The sequence below is a fragment of the Myxocyprinus asiaticus genome, chromosome 17 (assembly GCF_019703515.2).
Source record: "Myxocyprinus asiaticus isolate MX2 ecotype Aquarium Trade chromosome 17, UBuf_Myxa_2, whole genome shotgun sequence".
Taxonomy (NCBI): domain Eukaryota; kingdom Metazoa; phylum Chordata; class Actinopteri; order Cypriniformes; family Catostomidae; genus Myxocyprinus; species Myxocyprinus asiaticus.
The window spans coordinates 15,375,501-15,397,813 of record NC_059360.1 but is presented as its reverse complement, the minus strand read 5'-3'; the positions used below and the strand labels follow the sequence as shown (position 1 = coordinate 15,397,813).

General features: G+C 38.2%; 1 protein-coding gene across 4 annotated transcripts in view; it reads left to right on the top strand.

Moving 5' to 3' along the window:
• The window catches only part of LOC127454855 (echinoderm microtubule-associated protein-like 5), a 206,223-nt gene that overhangs the window by 70,255 nt on the left and 113,655 nt on the right, over positions 1 to 22,313 (top strand). For all 4 annotated transcript variants that reach the window (XM_051722326.1, XM_051722324.1, XM_051722325.1 and 1 more), the window contains exon 2: positions 19,183 to 19,342. In XM_051722326.1, the coding sequence (XP_051578286.1) occupies positions 19,183 to 19,342 (160 nt within the window). The remainder of the gene's footprint in view (positions 1 to 19,182; positions 19,343 to 22,313) is intronic.

Below are 22,313 nucleotides of genomic sequence, written 5' to 3'. Positions count from 1 at the left end.
TCAGTCCGATGTTCATGAAGGACGTCAGAAAGCCAGGGGCTGGGTGGTGTCATACACGCTGGCCTAGAGGAGAGAGGACAGATGCTGTCTAGACAGGTTGTTAAAGTAGAGCTTAGAGTGTCTGTGGCAGTGTTTACATCCAGGGTGTAAAATAATTTTTGTGTGGGAAGAGAGATAGAGACAGCAGTGGAAAGGCGTGAGGGTGAAAGAGAACGGAGGTTACAGCAAAAGGAAAACAAAGGCGGAGTCTGTTTTAATATAGATGGGAGAGTCATGTTGAATTGAACAAAGTAGTGATCAGAGACATGTAAAGGAGAAACAAGAATATTTGAGTTGGTACAGTTACATGTAAAAATGAGGTCCAGCTGGTTGCCTGATCTGTGAGTTGCTGTAGTGCTTAGTCTTTCCAAGTCAGACAAGGCCAGAAGAGCATGAAGTTCAGTGGCCTGGGGTTTGTCTTGGTGTATGATGAAATCTCCAAGAACCACAAATGGCCTACAATCTTCCAGTAAGGAGGACAGCAGGACATCCAACTCCTCGAGAAAGTTTGCCAGCTGACTTGGAGGGCGATAGATGACAACAACATGGATTTTTGTGCGTTGAATTGTAGTAATAACATTGAATTCAAAAGAAGTATTTTTACATAGAGAGGAGTGTGGTGAAAAAGCCCAGTTGTTTTGAATGAGCAAACTTGTTCTCCCAACCCTACCTGTGTGTCGAGGGGTGTGAGAGAAGGAGAAGTTGTTGGAGAGAGCAGCGGGTGTTGCTGTATCTTCTGGACGTATCCATCTTTCTGTCAGTTCAAGGATACTGAGGGTGGACTGTGTGGTGAAGGCTGGAATGAAGTCAGCTTTGTTCACAGCTGACTGGCAGTTCCAGAGTCCCACTGAGAAAGAGAGCGGAGCAGGCGCTGGTGTGCAAAGTGGCCGTAGGTTGTGTGGGTTGTGTTGTGTCTTGCATCTATATCGTGTAAACTGTCTGTAACAGATAACAGGGATGTGCTTGAGGGCACATGTTATTCGTGAAGTAGACATATTAGAATGTTGAAGGAAAATATAGGAGGAATAATACAAGTAAAATATACTTAAGTACTATGGTGAGTGGTGCCTTTTCAGTGTCCTGACTCGCTGGTCTTTACACAAGTAGGTCTTCACACGAGGAGGGCTTTACACGAGGGTTACCACTTCTGCTGCTGCTTCCGAGTCAGCATTCACGTCAAATATATACACGCTGCTAACGAGCCGTTAAGTAAAAAAAGCTGGACACGCCTTAATGCTGCTTAGCACAACAGAGCTAGTCACGTGGGCAACCGAAACTAAGGGTCGCGCGGGAACAAACGCGACTTCAGTACACCACGAACAAACAATGCTAAACTTTAGCAATAAATAATACTCTAAAACAAGTGAAGCACTGTTTATAGACACACTAAAAACAACGATAGTTTTACACACACTAGACAAACAACTCTAAATCTAGCAGTAAATACCCTGGGACAAGTCAAAACAATGTAGCACACAAACCCACACACGTTTAAGCGATGTGAGTTCAACACAGTAACAAACAGCACAAGTCTAGCAATGAATATTACTCTACAATAAAGTAAAACAATGAAATAAACACACTTACACGCAACTGCAGACTTCTGTAGATAGATCTCTTCTCCAGGAAGATTGCAGTTTTGTTGTTGGTATTTTGCACGTTTTATTTCTAATGTTGGATTACTATTTTATATAGCCTTATGCTATAAGATATTTTTACTTCATCAGTGCAGTTTCAATAGAAATGTTCTCTTTAGATTGCACACTGATCTGTTTGGAAGCCCATACACCACAGTTTTAAAAGTGGGGTAATTGATAAAAAGGTGAGTGTTAGTGTTCTTATTAGGGACCAAGCCCTGAAGGAGCAAGCGCCTATTGTTTTTTTAGTGTTCTTATTATTAGGGGCCAAGCAAAGGTGCTGAAGATGTTGAACTTCTGTCTTTTCCCCATTGAAAAGTCACAGTGCTTCATTAGGACCATGATCTGAGGGTACATGGCATGTTTGCGGACAGCGCCACCTATGGGTCAAGAAATCTCAAATTTTTTATTTTTGCCCATAACTTGAAATGTATGTCCTAAAATCATGAGCTTGCTGTTTTTGGATTCCTTGGGTCAGATGATTTTTCCATGATTGTCCATATGGCCTGTCCACTATTTTGAAATTTGTCAAAAAACACTTCTTACCAACAGTTTGGCTTATAAAAAAGAAACTTAGTAAACATTATCAGCAGTTTGGGTTCAGCACCACAAAGTGTTAAAAACATCATATAAAAGTCCTTATAACTTTAGAAATCCTTTGCATAAATTAATGATTCTGATCTCTTCAGATTCCTTGCATCATACTGTACTGAATACAGTGATACCAATCTTTCCAAAGTGTGCGATATTGCATGTCCGCCATTTAACTTTAATTTTCATCTGCTGTTTCGAACATGTCCTACGGCTTTAATCAGATCCTTGGTCAGATAATCTTCAGATCTAGCTTGTAAAAAATATTTTTCATAATCAAACCATTTTCCTGTAACACAGCAACAAAGTTGATTATATGAAGATGTCCATCAGAAGTGAAATTTTATCTTAGTAACGCTTTGGCCAATTCTCTCTACATTTGACTCAAATGATTGTCAAACCATGCCAGACAAAAGTTATATAATGTGTCCTGTATATTAATTAAAGTTTGCAACAGCAGTATCTTAGCAATATGTCTGTTTGCTGCCTCTCATATTGGTATGTCTGTTGTGCTATGGAACATCAGTGTGTCTGGTGTTGCTGAGAGCAGTAGTGCACTGGCTTGTAATCAGAACATTCATAAGAGCAAGGGTTCAAATTCAGTTTTTAATAAGATTAAAAATGCTTCTGTTGCTTGCATCTTGCTTAGCACAATAAAGGCTGATGTCATGCGTTAAAACATATTAATATGCCTGTTTTGCTATCACATAACATTGTCTCTGGTGTGGCTCAGAGTGTTAATGCACTGTCTTGTAATCAGACCACTCAATAGAGTGAGGGTTTTAATCCAGTCTTGAACAAGATTTACATTTACATGTATGCATTTGGCAGACACTTTTATCCAAAGCAACTTACAGTGCCCTTATTACAGGGACAATCCCACTGGAGCAACCTGAAGTTAAGTGCCTTGCTCAAGGACACAATGGTGGTGGCTGTGGGGATTAAACCAACAACCTTCTACTTACCAATTCAGTGCTTTAATCCACTACACCACCACCACTCAAGATCATAAATGCTTATGTTGCTCTCGACTTTGCTGAGCACAATACTTAAAGGCTAATGTCATGGTCTGAAAGTACTCAAATGGATGCTTTAAATCAGTTGTCTCACTGCACATTTTGTATATCTCAATTATTTGACACACATAGTTCAGTTCATGGATCTCTCTGCTAACGAGCTGGGTAGGGTTGGCACATTTTGTATATCTCAATTATTTGACACATATAGTTCAGTTCATGGATCTCTCTGCTAACGAGCTGGGTAGGGTTGCACCAGCTGTGCGTAAGTTCTCACGTAAGTTAGGATGTAAAGTTCACACTAAGGGCTTAGTAACTACTAGTTAGTTTGTAACTAAGTCAGTGCTTAATTTGGTTGCACCACCTGTTCTTAAGGCAAGACTTAACTAGCAGGTCGTAAGCTCTCCGTAAAGTAATGCGTAGTCGCATAATATGACGTTTACCTGTATTTATCCAATAAACAGCCTTCAAATTTGTGCACAGAAGTGTTAAAAAGCCATGCATTTCAGTTTGATCTTATTACAGTTGATGTTCAAACCTTGTTTACTCACGTAACTGTCAGCTGTAATGAATTATATCCCCATTAAAATATGATACGTAATAAAAGTAGATTTAATAAATAGTATATCTGCCCTGTGTAAATAACAATATATAGGAACTGTATCTAAAATAAATAAGGGGTGATAAATAAATACTAATACAACAGGCTGGAGACATTTATTCATTTTAATATCCTATATATATTTTGAATGTGTTGAAACTTGTCACCGGGCGACGCATCCTGAAAACGGCACAGTTAGATCGGTTTCATGCTGAAGAGCTGCTTAAAAGTACGTTTTTTTTCTCTCTCGTAAATGTAAACGAGTGTAAATGTCGATGATGTTTAAGGAAACAAAACTGCAATGCTCCCGTTTGCTTAGCAGGTGTTTGACTGTCACCAGAGATGTCTCCTTGCAACCCAATTCATAAACAATTTGCAATGCTAGCATTTGTGCTACAGGTGAACGATCATCAAAAGAGAGAATCATTTACCATGTTTTGAACACCTGCTACTCTGCTAACATTTGTTAAACACACTTTAATATCATGTAATGTAGGAACTTTGACTCCTGGGCTTGCGGCCTGCTGTTCAGGGGCTTCAGCTTGAGCATGTAAGTGTCTTTTAATGTTTTCAGAGCCCGAGGATTTTTAATTCTTTGACATATTGTCTTCCTAGAACAGTTAAGAATCAAATCTCACAGTTTATGACACTAAAAGTATTAAAACTAGCATAGTGCGCGGAGCTTACTGTTTACATATCTGAACCTCGCATGGTGCCACGCGACTCTATTAAAACAAATATTAAAAGAAAATACAAAAATTTTCTTTGTACTTGTCTGAAAGAACTTGCAAGAAATTAGTTAGTCATCATATATTTTAATACACACACACACACACACATAGGGATCCGCACCCCATGCTTCCCCTCTCTTTCGCTCTCATACAAACTCTCACACACGGACACACACACACATATTCGGGAGCAAAGTCAGCGCACCCCTGTGACTCTAAATAAAAGAATGGTGACATTCGCTGCTGCTGAGAGGTACTTAAACTTAAACAAACATGCACACACATGCACACTACCTTGTTACTTCAGTGCTGAAAAGCAGCACATCCTCCAGTTTTAAAGTGAAGTTTTGGAATTAGCAACAAAGGCTCGGGCTGTATCAAAGCTAGATGCAAAATTTGTGACGAAAGAAAATAGTTCCATTCACGAGCGTTTTAGGAATGAAAACCAGAAAAGGTCTTTATATAAAACCCTGAACGATGTCTTAAGCCCCTTGCACACATGCAGCTACTTCCAGCAGCAAAGCAACCTCATCTCATTCATTTTCAATGAGACCTGACGACTTTCAGTGACTCGAGCAACCTCTGGCGACTGGATGTGGCTGTGGCGAGAGACACGACAATGTTGATAAAAGTTAAACTTTATGCAAATGAGGGGCGACTTTCGAGAGCGACAACCAATAGAAGAGAAGAGGGTGTCAGGTGGAGCTTACGTCAGCCGTGTCCTTTGAGATAACGGAGTCAAGTGCAGGCAGAGGAGAAGTTTCTGTAAGCAATTTCACTGTTCTGTTTGATTCGTTTGTAACCACATACATGGATGTAATAAAAAATTATTCATGGAAAAGGAATTGTCAGCAGTCTGAATGAGTTTGATTCATACATTGATAGTTCTTTCATCTTATTAATGATATGATGCAATGAGTACTGCTGCAGTATGTATTAAAATACTTTTCCCTGCAAAATGTGCATTTTTAGGGACAAGAAAACTGATGCCTTGTAAATTAGAATGACATCTTAGTTTTACGAGCAAAATGCATCATCTGTGAACAGATTTTCAAAAGATGTGGCCAGACGTGCAGTCCACCGATAACGTTATACCGACAGCAGTAGGAATGCCCACTAGCGACTTCATAAGACAGAGACTAATGACATGAAGCGATAAAGTCGCTGCATAAGTGTACAGGGCTTTAAGGTGTGGGAACCATGGTATAAGCGTAATAATTAACTCCAGCCTGTTGAATTATTGAAAAATAATGCATTCCCAAGGATTAACGGCATTACCACCTTGGGGATGTGCATTATTTGTCAATAATTCCACAATCCATCATCAATTATTCCTTACTTATCAGAAATATGATATATTATATTATATTAAAATCTTTTGCTGTAATTTCCCAGTCCTAATTGTATTATATTATATTATATTATATTATATTAGGTTGTTGCTAGGTGGTTATTTACCCAAATATGAAAGTTCTTTCATCATGTACACAAACTTGTATGACTTTCTTTCTGCTGTTAAACACAAAAAGTAGATGTTTGGCAGAATTCTTTGGACAGAGTTTGGACAAGAATTAACCATTCATTTTTATTTTCACCCGTTTTATCATCTACCAGGTGAAAATCTTAAATCTGTGCAGGCATTTAGGCAAGATCACACATTCTAGAGGTGCATCATTAAATATTTTGTTTGAAATATAGTGTCCCAGTTAAGATCTAGCCTATATAATTGTGAGTCAAGCTATCGCTGATTATCACAGGAGTGAAAGTAAGAGCAGGGCTTTTAGTTATCAGAGACTCACAAAGAGATAATCTGGAGAAGACACTATCTTCTGTAACCTGACACTCATGAAATCTGAGGCTCCGATAACGACCATCAGCACTGTGTGTGCTATATGGAGTGAGAAAGTATGCAAGAAAGGATACCTAAGGGTGTGATTGGCTATGTTTGGATTAGCATACTACCATACAACTCTAATTACAATGTTAACTCATTACTGTAATTAAATTACTTTTCCAATGTAAAAAGTAAAGTAAGGGAATACTTTTCATTTTTAAGTAATTTAATTACAGTTACTTTTGATGTAATCACATTACATACTGTACAGACTTTTAACAATTCTATATAAAAAAAAATATCGAATTTAAAATCTAAATTTAACATCTTATGATAACATTTGTTTTCTAATTTAATTAGGCCCTTTTAATTCATTGGCCATACGCCATGTGAGTTCACGCCAGTAGACTATAATATGAAGTCGCTCAAGTGGAAGGATGTCAGCAGAAATAAGTGGCTGTTTTGCTAAATGGAAATATTCACATTACTTCGAGTTTGTAACATATGCAGACAAGAACATCACAGTAACAGCAGTTGACAGCAACTGTGACAGACAACAGGTCCAATTTTATCAAAGCTTTTAGATTGTTTGAACAATCAGATTCTGATGAGGAGGCAGAGGAAGATGAAGAGGTGACATTCACTGATGGTGAGCAGACTCTCTCCACTGATTCTGATGGGCAGTTCTTTCTACCTCCACACTTGAGGTTTGCATCACACACACTAAACAAAATTTTTCATGACGTTAAGAAATGGCTTACATCAAACGAGTCCAAAGTCATCTACAGAACTGCTATCGGAAAGTGTTCTGCACTGTGGACAAAAGCTCTACTGTGGCTTCAGAGTTGGTAGAGAATATTCTCAAGAAAAAACACAGTGCTTACATCAACATGATGGAATTCATTCCATAATGCATTGTCCAGGATCACTGAAATTCCAGTTGCTGAGGTTAAAATTATTTGCACTTTAGGGCTTTACTGGTTGTTTAGATCAGTGTTACTATCAGAAATAATTGGTAATTATTTCTGTAGTTATTAATCAATATTTAAATTAATTAATTGGATCTAACTCATTAAAACCTCATATGGGACTCCAGTAAATGTAGTGTGCTACGTTTAGGAGCAAGTTTGGTTATTAGCAATAATTAATAATTATCAAAGATAATTATTAATTACAAAAATCAATAGAACATTGATGAGAATCAATGTTAGCTTTTTTCAATCCTTTAAAATCAACACTTATCAAAGATAATCGTTAATTGTTAACATCGATGAAACATTAATTACAATTAACACTAGCTTATTGATCATTCAAATTCAATCAAAGATAATTATCAATTATCAAAAATCAATAGAATATTAATAAGGATTAACATTGACAGGGCACCACCCTGAAATCAGGGACTAATAACCGAATATTAAAACAGTCTCAATATTAGATTGTTTTCTTAGGAAAATCGACATCCGAAGAATATCGATTTTCAGGAAAAAAAACAATGAATGAAGGCTTGAATCCGAGCACTGACATCCCGTCAGCATGACACAGGCGTATGCAAAACAAACCAAAACACTTCTCTTTGTAATATAAACAAAAGTTTATTTATGCAGTAATATCAATTAATAATTAATACAATGCAGTCAATAAACTTCCGACTTACAACTACAAACTAAACAGTGATATGATTAGATATGGAAATAAAAAGAATCCTATAACACATAAGGTGTGTGTGTGACAGTGTGTGTGTGTCAGTGTGTCTCTCAAATCTTGTTCTCTGAGGGAATTTGAAACCTTGCCTACCCACTCACCTTCTTGTTTGGGTTTTCGTTTGAAACGCGCATTTCTTTTCGGCCGGTGAACGTTTTGTTGTTTAGGCCTGCCGTGACCCTGGGGGTGTGTCTGGTCACCACCCCCCTGGTTCTGTTGCCTACCCTGCTGGCAGGGTGATCGGCGCCTCTGGTGTCCTGTTCTAGCATTCACCTTAATGTGAGGCGTTTTGTTGCCTTCAAACGCTAGGTCTGCATATGAGGCTTGGATCCCCTGGGCTCTGGCGTCGCCTTCATGCCCTCGGGCAGGGCGCACTCGTGTCTCCCATGCCAGTTGCGCATATCTTCTGATTTCCTGCATGGTGGGGTTGCCCATTTTGCAGTGCATCGTGACGTCATATCGCACGCACTCGTGGAGGTTGTGAAGGAAAAGAGACTTGAAAGCTCGTTCCTCCTCCAGACCTGGTGCGTTACTTCCTTGGAAGTACGTGGCTCTCAGGCGTCTATAATACTCACGCGGAGGCTCGTGCCTCTTCTGGGTGATGGCGAAAGCAGCTATGGTAGCGGAGGCTTCGTCGATATACAGCGAATACTCCTCGTGTAGGGCTTTACTCAGAGCTGAGTAGCGGTTTTGTGTACCAGTCGGTATCGTTTCCATGAACGCATGGACACTCCTTACCGTGATCTTCCATATGAGCTTGAGTTTTTCACGCGAGGAAGCGTAAGGCAAATCACTCAGGCAGTGCTCAATTTCCCTAAGATAATTGTCGATGTTTGAATCTCGATTATTTGGGTCAAAGCGTTCTATGTCCCCTGCAAGGGACTCAAGTTGTCGGATGCGCAAGCGTTGGTGTCGGTATGACCACGGGTTGTCTGAGTCATCCGAAACATCATAGTCACTCAGATCGCTATAGCGATGAGGACGACTTCCTTCCCTTCGTGGTGGGGAAGGAGTCCAGTCGACGCGTGGAGGTGGACCCCGGGTTGCGTACAGCTCCCTGGCTAATGGGATATTTGAGCCGCTTACACCACTCTGGGCTTGAAAATAATTGTCCCCCCTTCGTGGTGTGGAATCAGTCGGTTTGAAATGCACGGTGTCGTGACTGAAAAATGACTGAGGAGGGCAACTATAAGGAGGGGCACCTGCATCCAACCAGCGGGCCGCTGGAGGATTTTGAAAGGTGTCTTGGAGGACGAAGTCAGAGACTGTACCACTAGGGGCAGCTCGGCTCCTAGCGTGTGTTCCTGGGTTTCTCAGGGGCACATTTCTACGCGTATCGCTAAAAAGGCGGCCCTCTTCTATGTCAGATGTTGTGCTGTGCGTTTCAGCTGCACTTACCTGATCTGACTCTACTTTTAGCTGGGCAGCTTGAAGCTGCCTGCGCAGGGCTTCGTTTTCCTCCTGCATCCGGGCATTATTTTCCTGTGCCTGGACTTTCTCAGCTTGAGTGCACCTAATTTCTTGGTGCAGGCTGAGATTTTCCCTCTGCACCGCATTGTAGCTGCTCTGCAGCTGTGCGAGCTGGGCCTGGTGCTCGGCGGTTTGCAGTTGGGTTTTGCGGTGATGAAGGAGGAACATTTGGCCCACAAGGTCCAGGATTGTGCGCATTGGCTTCCCGACCGGGTTGTTGACATAATCAACTAGTTCCAGCAAAGCTTCATCACAACGACTAACATTGTAGCCGTTAAGGTTATTTCTCTCCTCTATGGAGAGACGGAGGACAGCAGCAACTACATCTTGCAGTGCTGGGTCGACTAACCTCTGTGGAGCTTTAGCTCCAGTCATGCAGGGCGATTGGTGACTCATTTTACTGGGGCCGTAAAAATTCTTGTGATAGTGGCTCTGACAGCTTGTTGTTTTACAGTTGATATAATGCTAGCACGAAAGCACAGTTGAGAGGCTTCGACCTGTGGCTTACGGTCTAATGTTATGTAATGTGCAAATTTCACTGTGTTCTCTCTTTGGTGGACGTCAACGAAGTGACTTGGCACCTCTCTGTAACATTTAGATGAAAGCGTTAGGAGTTAAATAATAACAACAGCAGATTTTAAGCAGACTATAGTACATTTTCCAACCCCTAATTCACTCTTAAGAGCACTTTCACACCACACTGGCTTATGTTTGGCAAGTTTTGAGAAGTAAATTGTCAAACAGAACCAAACTTTGAAGTAAGGATTTCAAGTTATTACTTTGGATTCTTATGCATACACACTGTGACAGAACTGGCACGTAGGATGCCTCACACGGGGCACCAATTATTATGTAGGGCTTTACTGGTTGTTTAGATCAGTGTTACTATCAGAAATAATTGGTAATTATTTCTGTAGTTATTAATCAATATTTAAATTAATTAATTGGATCTAACTCATTAAAACCTCATATGGGACTCCAGTAAATGTAGTGTGCTACATTTAGGAGCAAGTTTGGTTATTAGCAATAATTAATAATTATCAAAGATAATTATTAATTATAAAAATCAATAGAACATTGATGAGAATCAATGTTAGCTTTTTTTAATCCTTTAAAATCAACACTTATCAAAGATAATCGTTAATTGTTAACATCGATGAAACATTAATTACAATTAACACTAGCTTATTGATCATTCAAATTCAATCAAAGATAATGATCAATTATCAAAAATCAATAGAATATTAATAAGGATTAACATTGACGGGGCACCATCCTGAAATCAGGGACTAATAACTGAATATTAAAACAGTCTCAATATTAGATTGTTTTCTTAGGAAAATCGACATCCGAAGAATATCGATTTTCAGGAAAAAAAACAATGAATGAAGGCTTGAATCCGAGCACTGACATCCCGTCAGCATGACACAGGCGTATGCAAAACAAACCAAAACACTTCTCTTTGTAATATAAACAAAAGTTTATTTATGCAGTAATATCAATTAATAATTAATACAATGCAGTCAATAAACTTCCGACTTACAACTACAAACTAAACAGTGATATGATTAGATATGGAAATAAAAAGAATCCTATAACACATAAGGTGTGTGTGTGACAGTGTGTGTGTGTGTGTGTGTCAGTGTGCTTAGTGAGAGAGAGAGAGAGAGAGAGAGAGAGAGAGAGAGAGAGATGATTAAGTGACAGCCTGAAAGCTGATTTCGCGATAGCTGGAGATAAAGCAGCCGTGTTCATCACTCAGAGATGCGGTTTTACGAGCGGGGCTCGTAAAAGTCCCTTGTTATTTGACTCTTTAATGGATGAACTCAGTTGCTGTCTCACCCGCGATGGCGAAAATGCACAACAGTCCAATTTGGTTGGACCACAATACAGCAAAACAAATTCGTGATAATTAATACCCTGAGTATTAATAATGAGCGGACATGGCGGTCCGTAAACTGTACAAGCAAAATCCTTGAAACACAAGGATAACACACTATAATATTCTATCTCTGCCCAGACGTAAACCTCTTACTTGAATCGCATGAGGACACAGGTAGAATGTGTGTTCATCCGTCCTTTAACTTTGACCCGGTTCCTTGTGTGATGATGAGAGGTCGTTTCCTCACGCTGTCGGCGGGCGGTACGGCTGTTGGTTGTCGGCGGCCGGTACGGCTGTTGATTGTCGGCAGCCGGTACGGCTGTTGATTCTCGGCGGGCTGGCGGAGAACTCAGAAATGTCGACTTGATTGAAGATGGAAGAGAAATCTTTAATCTCTTCACTTCTGTAGGCCAACAGATGAAGATGCGAATTGCTCGGCGGTCTCCTTCGGATCCGTTAGAGTGTTCGGTTGAACACAGAGTAATCTCAACTCGTCCAGCGAGATGGAGATTGTATGGCTACAGTTTCAAGTCGGACATTACTTCCTTATGCCACGAGGCTGCACCGGAGAGCAGCAAAAAGCTACGTCCGTATTCGGTGAACTAAGTCGCTGGAAGCAACTTTGGAAGCATTTCAGAATTATTTGAAGTCCTGATGATGTCATGTTTGAGGGACGTTCTGTGGTGTGCCTCATCCAATAGGAGTTGAGAGCTCGATCCTTTAGAGGGCAAGGCTTCATGGATCTGTAGTCTGTTTTGGACTCCCTTTGTTTGATTTTGGCGCGATTTTTATCAGTACAACATCTGACTTAGAAGGTGGGGCTTGAGTTATGTTTTTATGACTTTTAGGCCTGCCTTTGTCTTCTATCTGAACACATGAGGCCCAACAGCACTCAACTTGGAATAAAATGCATCACTGATCGGGAGTATCTGTTCGTAAAGGAATATTGTATTGTGTTGAAGCCACTCACTGTAGCACTAGACATATTGCAAGGAGAAGATAACTGCTATTTTGGAACACTTCTACCAACCCTGGAGATTCTAATGTCCAAGACACTAGCGCTGCGGGACAGGCTTAGGATGACAGCATCCCTCCCTGGTGCCATTGCCCAGGTAATCTTATGAAGCTTATGCATATTGCTAATTTTTTGGTTCACTAACGGCTTAGAGATTTTTTACATTCAATGTCATACTCTTGTCTTATATGAAGTGTCTAATGTAAAGGTTTTTTCCCCCATAGGCGATCGAAGTACGCATTTCCTTTATGATAGATAATAAAGATGCTCTCCTGGCTTCACTTTGCCATAAACTGATAATTATATGTTTTCTTTAGAACCTCTCATACATTTGTCAAACGAGTACACATACTCTCAAGCAGTTGTGTTGTTGTAATAACTGCAGTAGGGGTGTGAAGCGCAGCCATTATCTGTATTTGTCTCTGTATTTGGATAGAACTGAATATGGGTGGGGCTTAAACCAGAAGTGTGACAAAACGAAATGAAACACCCATTTTTAAAATGTAACTCTATTACATGTATTGTTTCTATAAATAAAATATGCCTTGTATATGCCTATCATAATAATAGCCTAATAAAAATCATACTAATTATTATTACTAGTATTATTACTAGTATTATTATTATTATTGTGCTATTATTATTTCATTATATAATTTTTTTTCTTACCAGATGAAGCTGAATATGTAGACTCATGAACTGTAGAATATGTTGTTAACTGAGGCACGAGGTGTCAAGCAATTGTGAAATGTCAAGCACACATTTTGCAGCAAACATTAAATACAAACATTAAAAGAAATGAGAATAAATCAATATAGCCTACAAATAGGTGAAATTCCCATAAATATATCAGGAATTTTACACTCAAGGCTGATTTGTGCACATTTATTTTAACATAATGTGGAGGGCATAATTATTTAGTTAAATTACATGTACAGAATTAGCGAAATAGTGGGAAAATAATAATAATAATAATAATAATAATAATAATAATAATAGTTACATTAACATTTTCAAATTTAGTACAGTTTAAAGGGAGGGGAAAAAATATCGTGCATGTTTCACATGAGCAGGAATATTCTGAATAGATGTACACTTTATGGAGCATTTAAACCTTTATGGAGCATTTAAACCTTTTTGTAATAAAGTCTTAACCAGCTACTTACCTTAATCGGTGATGTGAAAATAAATTTGGTCAACTTTTAAAGGTGAATAGATGAGCTCCGCTGTGAAATCATCACTTCAGGTCAGAAATGTTATATTGTGCTCAGGTTGGTTTATACATGAATAGATGGAAATCTTTACGTGTGAATCGTGTGATACATTAATATAGACATTTTAAGGAGTGGAAAATGTAGCCTATATGATGTAGTGTCTTAGTTAATGTTACACTTGACAAGGTCCAGACACGCACAATTAACAGAGACCACAAAGTCGAGACCGTTGCCATCCGATCTGAAATCACACCGTGCGCATTTTCATTCCTAAGTTTTACACTTTAGTAGGCTACTAATATTGACTTAACGGACTCATCATTTCTGTGTAATTTTGGATATGTATAAAATCTTTATGCTTCTTGGATAATCAGTTAAAAAAAAATTCGTTTCTGTTACTCGGATTAATCGGTTATTCGTTTTGAAGTCATTATTTGTGCCTTTCCGAATAAGGTATTCGGCTTCGGGCACATCCCTAAACTGCAGTTTCATTATGGCTTATCCTTAATAAATGGATTATGGCGTATTGGAGTCAGGAGTTGCTTTTGTTTTTGATAGCTCTTATTGTTAAGACAGTTTACATAATTTAAAAAGTTTAATAAAGCCATGCTTTATAGGCCAACCTATTCCATGTTTGACTCAAATTTAAAGAATGAAATAATTAAAAGAAGAATTTCGTATCTATTGTCCATCTGGTCAAGGTTGATACAGATTTTAAGTAATTAGTAATGAGTAATATAATTACTTTTCAGAAAGAGAAATTAGTACAGTAATTTAATTACAATGTAAACGATGTAATAAGTAATTACTAATAGAATACATAGGAAAATGTTGAAATTATTCAGTGGTCATGAATAGCCCCCATACCAAATTTGGGGTCTCTAGGACATACTCTACTCTATAGCGCCACCACCATGTCAAAAATGCAATCTCTGTTGAAAAGGTACATCAATACAAAGTTGATCATGGTGACTTTTGTGCTACGCTGTCGTTTTACCTTAATATATTCTTTTTGGTGGCTGTTAGCCCAGCAGTTGAGTGGATCAGTGGTTAGAACCATGTAATATCAAACAGAAGGTTCCTGGTTTGATGAGAGAAGAGAGAAAAAAAAAAGGTTTTTTGAAGAGAGAAAAAAATAATTTTTTGAAGAGAGAGAATAAAAAAAAAATTTGAAGAGAGAGAAAAATGTAAGACTTAGGCTCAGGAAGGAACTGAGACCCTATTTTTTTTCACCATGTGGTTCAGAGCTTCCGTAGATGCCCACCTCAGCAAGTCATGCATTAGAAATGTTTGTAGTTCTTGTGATTTTTGTATTGTGTTTACTGAATGGAGGCAGGGCTTTTCCCCAGTGATCTGTTCATTAGAATCTTTTTTTTAAAGTTACATGAATATAAAGTTGATCATGGTAACAGCTGTGCTTGGCTGTGACTTATCTAAGCTTGGTATGTCCCTTTGTTGTCTGAATGGAGGCAGGGCTTTTCCCCAATGATCTGTTGATTTGAATCTTTTTTTTAAAGTTACATGAATATAAAGTTGATCATTAATCTTTTTTATTATTATTTTTTTTTTTTTACGTTTGAGTTCATTAAACACATTTGTACAGGTATAAATCTTTGATACAAGTATATGTTTTCATGCCATAAAATCAGTGGACATGCTGCAATTAAAAGTTGGGCAAAATCTTCTGCCATTTTCCAGTGGACTTTTTAAATAATAGGATCAAATGGGCAGATTCAATTTATAGCAAGCTTTATTGGCAAGAGAAACTTAAGTGTACAGTAGCAATGCATTATAAGACACTATAGAAACAGGTATAAAACAAATTGAATGCTATTAATTTGATAAAGTTTAAAAACATCAAAGCTATTTTATTTATTTATTTATTTATTTATTGGCTGCCATTCAGTCTCTATCGCATACTTGCTAGGTCTCTCTCGCAGGGTTTCATTTATGACACTGCTTCAGATGACAGTGAGTGAGCGTTTTCTGGTGATGCGAAGAGATATGACGGCTTGCCCATATCTCTCCCACACCTGGCTCACCACTTGAGGCTGAAGTCTCCATTTTCCATATAGTAAATCTGTTCCCGTGTTAATTATGCCCAGCCCAAGTTATAATACTAAGTGGGCCCCACACTTTTAGAATCACTGGTGTACAGTCAGACTGCTGAGACACATGGAAAATTTTGCATGTGTGCATTAGGGAGAGAGAGTGTAGTAAAGTTGGACAGATGTAACGCAACATTTGGATGCCTCTGGGATTTCCTTGGGCATTTAAAGGCAAGCCTGAATGACTGTGCTGGACTAGTGATGATAGCAAAACCTATTCCATGAACCAAGATGACCTGATTTTTCCACCTTGCCTCTGTCGTTTCTACTCCGGGGGTATTGCTATGGATAACGCTACATGACATAGGATGAGTGCCCATGCAATGGTCCAGGATGTGGGCAGGGTCTGACAGCTGCATGCACTCACCTCCTGGTTCCGAGGCACGAGGGGTGGTGGCTAGTGATGGGAAGTACGATTCAGTTCAGTGAACTGGTTCTTTCGAACGGTTAGTTTCAATGAACCGGTTCAAAGAACTGTTTGATCAGTTCTTTTAATTCGTCACATAATGACGTCACCATTACATAATTCTAACATCCTGGCATGGTTGCATAGATGCTTAAACACTCAAATAAAGTTATAAGTGGGCACATACTGCAGATTATTTCTGTTGAGTTATTAATAAGGGTGTTTATTGTCATCCCTCAACAATCCTGCATGTTAATTACGACTGACAAATATTGATTAGGTTTTGGACACGTTTCCTACATTTTGCTACAACTATAGCAACAATACAGTCAGTGATGCACACGGAGTTGTTCTATGTGTTAACAGCATATAATATCTTGTTCCCCCCCTTTATGATTACATTAAAACTACTTGTTTTTCTACTGTTTTGTGCTTACAGTGCCTATAGAAAATCGATTTCACTTTCTTTGTCTTACAGCCTGAAATCAGAACAAATTAGTATTCGTTTTTTTGTGGTATCTAAATTGATATCAATAATCATTCAGTTTAACTTGTATTGCTACAGACTACTACATTATCGTGACTGCTTACAATGTAGGTTGTATCTACATTTTGCATGGTAGATCTACTATAATAACATTATGAAAAGTTCCATAGAAGTGTGTGCACCACAAGTTTATGTGCTGTTAGGTGCGCTCACTGCACTTTGCTTACATAAACAATGACATTTTTGCACACACCAAAGATATAAATGGGTGAAGAGATGAATTAACACTTACATTTCGGTCTGGTTTACACAACACCATCGCATGGCTTCAGAAGGATTTTAATGATATTGATGACTTTTATGGTACTTTACATGCTTTTGGAGCTTGACAGGCACAATCACGATCCTCTCATCCCTCATTCTTGTGTTTCAAAGATAAAAAAATTTGTACCCCTTTTGAACGAGGGGGGTGTGTAAATGATGGCAGAACTGTACATTTTTGTGTGAGCTATTGTATATTAAAATTGCTCCTACAGCACTATTCGTTATTATGTATTCTATTTTTGAATGTTTTACAAGAATACAGGCATTATTAAAATGTTTTATGTATTTATGTTACAAAATGTTTACTGAAAATAACAACAATGTAGTCTTAGTGACAAAAATTTCATTCAGAAGTTACTTTTCATTGTAACTTTTCATTATTCAGCAAAAAAGCAAAAACTTTCATTGTATTTAAAAATGTTTTTTTTAAAAACTTTACATGAAGTGCAGTTAATCCTTTAAAAGCATAAAAAACATAATTTTCCGATCAGATTATTGGGTGGGTGGTTGTGAAAATTTTTCAATTTTCAAAGTGGGGCTTGACCAAAAATAACTATGCTGTACACACTGTCTCAAGGGTGTCATGCACATATCTTTCTGAGGTGGCACCAGTGGTAGTCCTGGCTCACTGCTCAATAAGACATGACCATTGGAATGAATGAAGACTATTTTTGTGCATTACATATTGACATTTAATGTGACTGACAAATTTGCTACAAAAAAAGTTGACAAATTTGCTGAAATGAAACACACAATACAAAAAGTTTCCAGCGAAAATGGATTTGTCTGTCCACACTGAATGAGAAAATGTGTCACCTGACAGTCGCAGCCAATTGGAACCAGTTTTAAGTGTAATCCAATTACATAGTATTTAGTTACTGTAATCAAATTACTTTTTTAGTAAAAAAAAAGGTAGTGTAATGCATTACATTGTAAATTATTGTAATTAGATTACAGTTACTGACTTTCAAATAATTTAATTATTTTTATGTACATTATAGGGTTATGCTTATTTCTAATATATTATTTATGTAGAATACATGAATTATGGCCCCGTAAAGAGTCATTGTGAAGGAGAAATGTGAGGTGCTAAGTGTATGACTTGTGTGTAACAATAAACAAGAATGAAATATAGATGTGACAAGGAGGAGGGCGGGGCCGGGCCGTGAGGACACACGGTCGGCCCTGGATCGGGCTAATCAGCCGGGAGGGGGATAAAGACGAGCCAGAGGCGCCAGTTCGAGAGGGAGAGAGATGCACGCGGCCATGTTGCATGTGTGTCTGCGTTTGTTTATGTTTGTTTTATGTTTAGTTTTATCATTAAACTTTACGTTGACTGTTTAGCTGGTTCCCGCCTCCTCATTGCTCATCCCTTACCCTGATACATTAGACATTATTTTGAATTTGTTGAGAGGAAAAGTGTTTTAGAAAGTAACTTAAAGTAAAGTAATTAGTAATACTATTACTTTCTTAATTAAGTAATGAGTAAAGTAATCTTATTAAAATTTTAGAGAAATAATTCATAATTTGTAGTGGATTACTATTTTTAAGTAACCCAAAACTGATCAGAACATATTGGATATTTATGTACTTGAATGTGGAGCAGAATTTGGACTAATAAGATTTTAGTGTGGGGGGGCTACCCTGTGCAATGCTGCAGAAATTAAAGCAAGCAATCGACAAAATGTCCTTTCACTCGTCACTTGACACGCTCTTGGATGGTACTCATCACTTGACATGGTCAGGGCTGGTTAGGACAAAAAGTTTTTGTATCATGTAATCATGTAAAATGAAATTTACATAAATTAGATAGTTTATCACTTTCACTTTATTGCGCCACACCTGGTTAGGACACAGTGTTCATTGGTCAAGCAATCATGGTCTTTAGCTGAAGCTGATGATCTAAAGTGGCCAAATATCTACAAATAATTTTAAATAGCTTAATTAATTCCATTGACTTGAAGTGTCACAAAGAGGATGTGACACTTCTGGTAATCGACCCAAACATGCAAGGTTTTTAGACAATGCGACAATCACAAAATAGTCAAATACCAGCTGATTAATGTATCAGTATACCGCTAATTTTCAGACAGCTCAACCTCATTGTCTTTCTCTCTCCACAGTTTAGCACTGCATCCAGAGCGAGTGCTAGTGGCCACAGGACAAGTGGGCAAGGAGCCGTATATCTGTGTGTGGGACTCATACACCGTACAGACAGTGTCTATTCTGAAGGATATGCACACCCACGGTATTGCCTGTCTTGCCTTCGACCTAGATGGTCAGGTGAGTTCTGTGAGCAATATAACAAATGGAAATAAGAAAGATGTCTCTTTATACAAGGGGTCGGCAACCTATGGCACGACTGCCACAATTGGCACACGGAGGCGTAATCACTGGCACGCAAGCAACATGGAGAGAGAGTAGTAGGTATTTTATTTATATGAATTAGTGCTGTCAGTTGATTAAAATTTTTAATCGTGATTAATTACATAATTTTTTTGTAGTTAATCACGATTAATCACAGAATTTGAAAACTGTCAAAATGCATTTATTTCCATCTTAGGAAAGAAAGCACAACAGCATGTAACAACGTTATGCTTTATGAACATTTTCCAAACAAAGCCTTCCACAGAATAAAGATAGAAATGCATTAAAATAGCAATCCTACAGCAATCGTGAAGCTGCGTTCATGATTTGCATCAGAGCGTCAGCACCAGCATCAAGCGTCGAACTCCACACGAAAAGCGCTTGCAGACAAAAACAGCTCTTTCTGCATTTTGGTGATAGTTAAGATTAATCAGCCTTACATAGGCTGAAAATACTTGATTTCTATCACAAGTCCCATCTGGGCTTGTTTTGTAGATAAAATTGTGCTAAGAGGTATTTTCTCCATCATTTTATCACTGATAGGGAAGCGCTGTTGTGTGCATGTTGTGCGTGTCAGTGTAATGATTACGGGCAGACACATTTCAAAGATTCCGCCCTCCCAACCAGTGTTTATGCTGGTTTATGTTGTATTAACGGTAAATGCATTAATCATGATTAAGATAAATTAATGCACTAAACTTTGTTAATTTATCGGATGCATTAACGTGTTAATTCTGACAGCTCTAATATGAAGTCCCATGCACCTGCATGCCAATTAACCTCATGTAATCCTTCCTCATTATTACAAAGCATGTTTTTTTTGTTTTTTTTTCTGGATGGGAAGCTAAACACTTTTAAAATGTGATGAAACTGTGCTAGTGAACAGACAAGCAAAGCGTATGCAAACTATCCATGCATCACAAGCCACTGAAACAGTGGCATGGATCAATTCAGGCAGGCAGTGCTTCACTTTTGGTTAGTCTTGCAAGTAAACGTGTCCACTTTGTGTCGGTTGGGCTGCATGGTTAAGTGGGTGACAGCCTATTCTCGTTTTATTTGTTGCTTTTTGCTTTCAGAACAAAACTTGATGTAAATGGAAAGATATATTGCTATCAATATTAGAGATTTTAACCCAGCACACACAATAATGGTGACTTTCCCTAAAGAAAATTATCCATGCAGTAGCCATGGGTTTACTATAGTAATACTGTAGTAACCATGTTTTGTTTTTTGTTTTTGGTAGAAACCATGGTTTTGACACAACTACTTTTCTACAGTAGATAAATGTAGAACAAAGAAACATTATGACATAAATTAGACGAAATGAATAAGAAATATATATGCCCTTTCAGCCAAAAGTTTGGAATAATGTACAGATTTTGCTGTTTCGGAAGGAAATTGGTACTTTAATTCACCAAAGTGGCATTCAACTGATCACAAAATACAGTCAGGACCAAGGGCGGTACTAGGGTCAGTGGACATTCAGGGCTTAGCCCAGACCTCTGTGGATATGGGGCCATCCTTTGATGAAATATCAGAATATAATACACTTTATAATAAAAACCTGAATACATCTATGATGTGTCATTTATATAGTAAACTAAAAAAAAGTCTCACTAACTTTTGTCTCAGATATGCTCAAAGATCAGAAATTGTATGCTTTTAACATCTATACTTTAAAACACGATTTAATTTATTTCTTTCTTCTATTTTCCGTAGTTTGACACACATTGTGTACGGCTGTATACAGTTTTCATTGATTCGTCAGGTGCTAAAGTTAATTTACAAGAAAACAGGTTGTAAACAAGCTAAATAGTTACTAGAGATGAAAAATAATAGATAGATCATCTAAAGTTTGCTATGTTTATTGCATCGTGTCTTAATAACGAGTTTTGCTAAACACGCAAATGTCCTGGCTCTTGACTTTAAAGTTAGCAAATTCCTCGAATACATCTGTACATATTACTCCTTGTTTTCAGGATTATACATCTAAATATTTGGTACTTACTGCATCTGGATGGACCAACTCAACACAGTTTCCAAGACACACAGCTGCAATCGCGTGCCTCAAACTGTCTTCTTGCACAGAGGCCACATGAAAACTGGAAAGCAGCTGCCGACAAGACAGCTCATGAGTACAGAATTGAGTCTGTATTTGGTGTTGTCAATACCATAGAAAGACAGGAATCATTCATTTATATACAGTATATTACCCTAACTTTAAAATGTAATGTGTTTTCATATCAGCTTGATACCCAAGCACTGGTACTTATGACGTCACTACAAAAAGATGATTAAAACATTCGGGGCTTAAGCCCCGGTAGCCCAGCCCTGGAGCCGCCCATGGTCAGGACATTACTGATGTAAAAATCAGCACCATTACTATTTGAAAAAAGTCATTTTTAATCAAATCTAAACAGGCCCCATTTCCAGCAGCCATCACTCCAACACCTTATCCTTGAGTAATCATGCTAAATTCCTAATCTGGTACTAGAAAATCACTTGCCATTATATCAAAAACAGCTGATATTTGGTTTGTTAAATGAAGCTTAACATTGTCTTTGTGTTTGTTTTTGAGTTGCCACATTATGCAATTCACTGGCATGTCTTAAGGTCAATATTAGGTCAAAAATAACAAAAAAGAAACTGCTTTCTCTAGAAACTCGTCAGTCAATCATTGTTTTGAGGAATGAAGACTATACAGTGCTTGAAATTGCCAAAAAACTGAAGATTTCATACAAAGGTGTACACTACAGTCTTCAAAGACAAAGGACAACTGGCTCTAACAAGAACAGAAAGAGATGCGGAAGGCCAGATGTACAACTAAACAAGAGGATAAGTACATCAGAGTCTCTAGTTTGAGAAATAGACGCCTCACATGTCCTCA